At 48.4% G+C, this 7,431-nt stretch overlaps 1 protein-coding gene across 1 annotated transcript in view; it reads right to left on the minus strand.

Moving 5' to 3' along the window:
* The window catches only part of bcl11aa (BCL11 transcription factor A a), a 44,590-nt gene extending 38,081 nt beyond the window's left edge, over positions 1-6,509 (minus strand). The window contains exons 1-2 of the mRNA XM_037465796.2: positions 6,168-6,509; positions 2,282-2,734 (exon numbers count right to left, since the gene is read on the minus strand). Of these exons, the coding sequence (XP_037321693.2) occupies positions 2,282-2,734; positions 6,168-6,222 (508 nt within the window). The 5' untranslated portion in view covers positions 6,223-6,509. The remainder of the gene's footprint in view (positions 1-2,281; positions 2,735-6,167) is intronic.
* Positions 6,510-7,431: the final 922 nt, after the last annotated feature.

Genomic DNA, 7,431 nt, shown 5'->3' on the forward strand with positions numbered 1-7,431 from the left:
ATATGAGCCGCGTTGTGGAGCGAGTCGGACGCTTTGTGTTCCCTCTTGAGCCGCAGCAGCTCTCTGCGTTCACATTCTTTGACAACAAGCACAGATGCATGCAGAAAAAAAGGCATTTTATATCATTCAATCAGGAAACACATATTCACTTTTTTTCTTCATTAATTTAAGAAGGAATATTTCTCCAATTCGACAATAAATTTGACCAAAAAGCAGATGAATAAAAAACAGGGATCAGGATCCTGGTTTAAAAAGGAGGATTCATATATTGACGCTGAAAAATCCACAAACTGGTGTTGAATATTCTAAATAGACTTACATATGGAAATATGTGGTTTTGTTTTTTAACAATAAAAAGTCCCTAAGATGCTGTGAGGAAGGTGTATGAGACCCAGCGGATCACCAAGCCACCATTTACTAACTCACCTCCTTGTTTTGTCACTAATGCTTTTGGACGGATGCAAGCAGCTGATTTTTGTCTTCTCTCTTTTTTGTGCTTTTACTTCACTGTGACAGTTTGGGGTGAATTACGATGAAAGCTGGGATTGAGTAAAAGAAGAATACTGGGTTCAATTATAGGCAATCAAACCGGACGGACATTTTGAGAATTGAGGTGACGTTTGAGCAGAAGGTAAAAAAAAGGAGGATGGATGTAAATGAAATGTTGGATTCCTTGTGAAGATGCGAGATTTCAAAAGAGCTCATTTTTCATCTCTGTTTAAAATAAAAACCGTACGATAGTTCTGGTCCGACTGCTGCTGGGTCGGACATCGGACCAGATATACAACGCCGCTGTGCTCTTTTCCTGTTCTGTCTGAGTGTACAGCTGTTGCTCCTAAGACGTTCCCACACACTACGCTACTAAAGCAAGCAGACGCCTGTATTATGATGTAAATCGCTCTAATAACCCAGTTTAGCTGGTGGGGGTCTGAGGGGTGGGGGGTGTTGAAATGTATAGTCACTGCAGGGACATGAGGAAAATAAATGTTGCCTGTGCACTGTGCTCCTTACACACGTACGGTAGATAGGTCAGTCTCGAGCCCGCATAGGTCAAAGGTCAAACGCATCTTTGACAACAATTACCTCCAACACAATGTGGTCTATTCAGAACTGGAAGAATAGACTTGAGCAGCCTTATAGTCGCAGTTTGTTTTCCATCTTTGGAAAACAAACTGCCACAATGAGCAAGTTCATATTTCTGAGTCCCATTCAATGGGCAAAGTGATAAAGTGTTTATTCTGTTCCTAACTTTAGCCCCTCCAGACCTCAGCCTCTCTTTGCAGCCTCTCTCTGGCTATTTAAGTGCAGGCAACCCGCCACCAAAAACTACTTCTAATTAAAATGCACCAGCTCCCGAAAAAAATGGCACGGCAACAAATAATTAGTGGTGTTAAGGCACTTTAAATAAAATATTTTCCCTTTAAGAGCAAAAGTCAAAACTGGCTTTTCCCTCTCTCTCGCCTTTCCATTTGAGTCTTGTACAGAGGGACGTGCAACGGGGGGGAAGCAGCGGGGGGATCGGGCCTTTTACCTATGAAGTTTGGTACGGAGGTAAAGTCAGAGGGAGGAAAGGAATGAAAGAAATGGAGAGCTGGGCTGCATTAAGTCGGGTAAGATGTGGCAGTGAAAGAGGGGAAACCACATGGAGAGCAGGACACATCTGCTAAGGCCACATGAGACACACACACACACACACACAGACGTTATGCAAGGACACACATGTTGTGTGCACAATCCCAGAAAGAAGGCTACAGTTACTCCTCAGACTGAAAGTCACACAGTTCAGCCTGCGTCTGCAAACACACACACACACATACACACACACCACTGTCCCTAAAGGCCACTGCCACACTGACCAGTGGTACCACTACTCCAAGGTCATCCATGTCTTCCTGGGTACTGGGAACGCACACATTAGGTCTGCATCGAATTTGGTGGATGAGGAGAAGGACATTGGCCAGTGCAGTGTCTTACACACACACACAAACACACACCTCCCTTTTATGCCCGCCCCCCCCCCCCTTAAACAAGTCTCAGACAATGCAAGACTTTGCCTTAACGACAGTCGCGCTCCGATTGAGACCAACATCAACACCACAACTGGACTACGCACACAGACAAACACACACACCGATTCAAAGTGATGTCCCACTGAAACTGATGAGGCTCCTCTACACACGCAGCCACTGCCTCAGTAAAGTACCTCGGGTACCACATGGTCCAGTGGTCAAATGCCCACAAAGGTGACGCGTGGCGGTTAGGTGTGAAAGCAGCAGGTTACCTGGGTGGGGCTCCTGTTTGGGGCAAATCCCCCTTGGCAACAAGAAGCGGTCGTCATCGTCGTCTGCCAGCGTGGCCTGGACGCCAACTTCCACGGGCCGGCGGCTGCGCAGAGCGCCAAACGCCGTGGACGGGGTGAGGGCCAGGCCAGGGGAGGGCGAGGGGGGCTTGTCCAGCCCCCGGCCCACGGCCAGGCAGGGCGGCCCGTGGCATCGCTTTCGCTTGTGCTCGATGAAGAGCAGGATGTCCGCCAGAGGGAAGGTGGCTTGGCACTGGCCGCAGGTCAGGAGGTCCTGCTCCAGGGAGGGGTGAGCGTCATTACCCAGCCGGGCCAGCCGGCCCACAGCGGCGCACGGGTGGTGCCCGTTGAGGCCTCCGGTCTCGGTCGAGTGCTCCGAGTAGCGCTCCGACAGCTCCTGTGACCAGACGCCGGCTGCTGAGAGGGGTTCGGCTGCTGGAGGGGGGAGGAAATGAAAAGGTGTCACTTACTCTCTGTGGTAATCACATGTTAATATTTGTCCTTTTAGTCCCTTGTAATTTAGACCTATTGATACAGCGACAGCATTAATAAATCACAAGAGAAGAGTCTGTCACGTTGAGGATCGGAGTTGGGGAGGCAGAGCTCAGCTAAAGCCTGACGTGTGGTGCACACACAATGATGGGGGCAGAAAATGTGCCTTGTAATGATAAAAAATGCATGTAATGTAGGGGGAAATGATTACAATGCAAGCTGATCTGGATCCCACATCACAGGAGTTAATGGTGGGAAAGAATCTCCTGACTACTTCCAAAAGCTCAAATCAGATTCCTCAAAGATAACAATTTCATAGACAATGACAGGGGGAGCTCTGAAAAAAGGACGGTAAAACACATCATTCACAGAAAAAGCTAAACATGTGGAGGATCGGTGGACTCTCATAACCTTGTATGAGGACGTTTATGATCCTGTAATTGTCCGAATGGAAAACTGTCACAAATATGTCCGACATATGTGCCGAGGGAAAGAGAGAAGGGACGGCGCACAGAGTGTGTGTGTCGTCTTTCCAGGGCCTCAATTACACAGGCCTCGCTTATACTTCCTTTAGCAGCCACTTGTGTAGCGGGAAATCACCCCCGAAATGAGCCATTCAACCCCGATTCCTCACCCCTCCGAGGCCGGATTAACTCCTGACTACTCTTTTTAAGGCGCCTTTTGTCAAGCTCCAACCGCCCCGCATGTGGTGGAAGAGGAGCTACGAACACAGCAGCAGATTATTCACTGTCCCCCTTTTTTAAAAGAAATCTTCCAGTCCAAAGACGAGAGGTTGACTCCGAGAGATAGCCGGCCTAATACGTGTTGACCTTCTTTATTCAGCCGCCAATTTTCCATTTCTAATGAATTTAAAGCCACTGAGGATCAAAAAATAGATTTTAATTTTGACCGTCCCGGTGATTGGTAGAGATTTTGTCTGATAATAGGGATAGGTTTTCCTGGGTTTGCATGCGTGAATGAGTGTGTATGTGGGGGAAGAACAGGCGTATGAGTGTGTGTGTGTGTGTTTGAGAGAGAGAGATAAAGAGACTTAGATTCTGAATGTGGACCTCAAGGAAGGAAAATCATTTAAAATACGCAATCCTGTTCAACAAAAAAACAGTAACGCTCACCTTCTTAAGTTAAACAAGTGCAAATGGTGCAGAAAAAGCAGGTCTCCATGCACACAGTTCATTATTTGCATCTATTTCAAGGCGATCAAACTGAGTGAAATAAAAAGTTTAAGGAGCAGCGATGTCTTTGCACCTTCATAACAAGACAAAGACATCCCCTAAAGGAGAAATAAGGAATACAAAATATGAAGATACAAATGTAGTCCAACCTAAAAATATTTTGAAAGGGCTTTGAATGAGGAGGCTGAACGTCAAATAACATTCATCAATTGAATTGATGCTTTGACGCTTTAGGTTAAAAGTACGTTCTGATAAATCTAGAAAACAATTCTGTGTGAAGAAATCTTCTCTACCCTAAATAAAGTATTTATTTACAGAGTATGGAAAAAATGAAAATGTAATTTACACTGAGGAAATGTTGCACTGACCAACACGCTGTTGTGCTGCCGCCTGATCTGCAAAGTGAGCACTGGTAAACAATGCAATAGAAATATGGAATCTTAATGAATTTAGAACATTTACATGCTTTAAGAATGAAAAGTAAAATAAGGTTGTTTGCTTGAGGCTGACGGTTCCATTTGTAACTGATGGCCATCTGCAATCCTTAGAAAAAGGATACAAATGTGTGCATATGTGTGCGTGTGTGCGTGTGTATGTGCGTGTGTGTGTGTGTGTGTGTGTGTGTGTGTGTGTGTGTGTGTGTGTGTGTGTGTGTGTGTGTGTGTGTGTGTGTGTGTGTGTGTGTGTGGTTAAAGGGTTCTGCATATGCTGACTGCAGCCTGCATGTATGTAAAATGTGATGCACCAAAAGAAGGAGATACAAAGTAAGGAGGGCTTGATGTTTTCATGGGGGTGCGGGGCTCCTCCTGCTCCCTCCACCCGTCCATCCCTCCCACGTGTCTTGTATGCGCTCCCTTTATTCTAAAGAGATCACCAAATAGTAGCCCGCGAAGGTAGGGGGTGGCAATGAAACTGATCAGGTTCAGCGCTGGATTTTCTGATCGCGGTCTGCCTCCTAGTGACGGAACGTGGTCATGGTGACTGCGCTGTCCCCAGTCTGGGCCACACACACACACGCACACACACACGTTTTCTATCCAAACAAAAGAGCACAGGCGACAGCTATAGTCAACATACCAAAACACAACCAAACACTGATGCGTAAAAATACCCAAATATCTTGTTGTTTTTGGTTTGCGGGCCACTTGGAGATACGGACGCTGCGAGGTGGCACACAGTGCGGCGCGTGGCAGCGCGATAAGCCCCGCTTCGCCAATTGCTGCGGACTTTGCAAACACCGTTATCAATTCAGTCGGTCCAAAGCACACGGATGCGTCTAATAAACTATTAAGAACCAACGCCGTGCGTAAAGGGACACTCCAGACGCAACTGAACCGTGTTGGAATTTCACTCGCCAATGAGCTGCTATGCATGCCTTACCTTAACTGTACGAGTTGACTTCGAATTCTGAACTGGATATTCTGGTTGTTTCAAATGCAACTTCACTTGAAAAATAGAAAAATAATTGAGCCCGGTAAGTCTAAATGTGCTGTTGTGCTGTTGCTGGTTTTCTTGTTTCTAACTCGTACCACAGCGGCTCAGTTGTTGCTTTTTTTAAATACCGACTTAACGTCGATCAACATTTATATGAAAGCCATTAGGGTTTTGAAGTGTAAATTAATCGTGCTGCTAAAGAGGGTGAGCCGACACCAGAATTGTTTTTCCCCCCAAATTGACCCAAAATCCACCTTTTTTCTAATAATCCAAAAATAGAACAAGTCGTTGAAACCTGGCTGCAGAGCTATCGGACAGCGGTGTATTCCGTGAGGGGATTTATCCACGAAGCTCCGCGGAGAGGACGCGCTCTGCTACCGGGAGCCCTGCGCGTTTCCACTGACCGGAGCGACTCGGGGCATCGGAGCCACAAGCGAGAGCACGTTCCCACCGTGAAACAGGGAAGCGGTAACGGACATTTGCCCACGCGCACAAAAAACTTTTTTCTCTCTCTTTCGGGGTTAGTGGGGACCTCCAAGCGGCTTTTTACGCACAGAGGTCCCGCACGCTCTCTCCACAACGTTAAGTCCTGTTGACCGCTCGCATCCGAGCGGTACGTCCAGTGTCCACTTCAAGCTCCTGTTTCGCGGTCCCCTTCCCGCCCCCAACCCCCTCCCTCCACACCTCAGCTGAATGAAATGAAAGTCAGAAGTAATAATTGTCGTTCTTGTTTTCTTATCTTTACTTACGCGAAAAATCCCGTTTGCTTAAGTGCTGGGGTTTGCCCTGCTTGCGGCGAGACATGGTGGCTGGCGGCGGCGTTCAGCGCGGATCACATCGGGGAGAGCCGGGGTTAGAGAGGAGACTCCAGTGGGGCAAAAATATCTTCATCCAACGCCTTGACATCCACAAGGAAGGGGGGGGGGGGAAATAAATTAGAAATAATACAAAGATGGCGCGGAGGCGAAGATGGATCGCAGGATCGCCGTCATGGCTTTTTTGAGAAAGGAGAGCAGAGAAAAGAGAGAGAGAGTGAGAGAGAGGTAAATGCAGAGAGAGAGAGAAGGGGAGAGAGATGGAAAAAATGGCAAAAGCCCCCCCACCCCCCCTCCCCCTCCCTCCCCCCCTGAGCCGTACAAGTTCAAGTGCACGGACGTGACGTCCCCGGCGAACTTGAACGTCAGGCGATGGACGGACACCCGACATACAAAAACATGGGCAGGGCAGACGCACCCGGGTGGGAGTGGGAGTGGGAGGAGGGACGGACGGGACGCGCAGTAACAAAACCAATGGACGATCATTAGAGAGCTGGGGAAGGGGGGGGGGGGGGGGGCTGGACATGAGAAATAGATCCATTGGAAGCCAATGGACACAGAGACCAGGGGGGCCGGACAAGAGGCTCTCGGATAGAGGGAGGAGTGTGTGCCTGGGTTTGCGTGTGTTCGTCTGTGCGCGTGCGTGCGTGTCTGTGCGTGTGTGTGAGAGAGGGAGATGCAGAGATGTCTAATGAAAGCAATATGCAGAGCGGGGGAGAGAGAGGGACGCAAAACAGGGCAAGGGAAGCGCGGACAGGAGCTCGCTGGAGGGGGGCGGGTGGGATGCGCTGCGTGGGGACCGAGTGGAGGAGTGTGCGTGCGGGTTAACAAAGTCTAGAGAAAGAGCGCGCGATGCATGCTTCGCCCAACGTTCCTCTGGTCGCGCGTGGATGTGCTTGTTTCCTTCAAGCGCGTGAACATAGAGGTTGTAGATTGGTAGAGAGAAAGAAGGAGAGAGTGCAGCGAACAGGACGGGCAGGTTGAACAAGCCAAGAGAAGTACACGAGCTACGTTACACGCACGTCACAGACACACACATCCCACCGAGTCCCATTAAACCCAGTGCGAGATCCAATGCAAGTGTGAACATGTTCATTAGGAGTTATTGGGTCCGATTTGGAGCTACATGTAACCCATTAATAGATGTAACAACAAGCATGCACTAATAAATAGGAGCTTCTCCCATCTGACCTGATGG

Source organism: Pungitius pungitius, chromosome 13, assembly GCF_949316345.1.
Source record: "Pungitius pungitius chromosome 13, fPunPun2.1, whole genome shotgun sequence".
Taxonomy (NCBI): domain Eukaryota; kingdom Metazoa; phylum Chordata; class Actinopteri; order Perciformes; family Gasterosteidae; genus Pungitius; species Pungitius pungitius.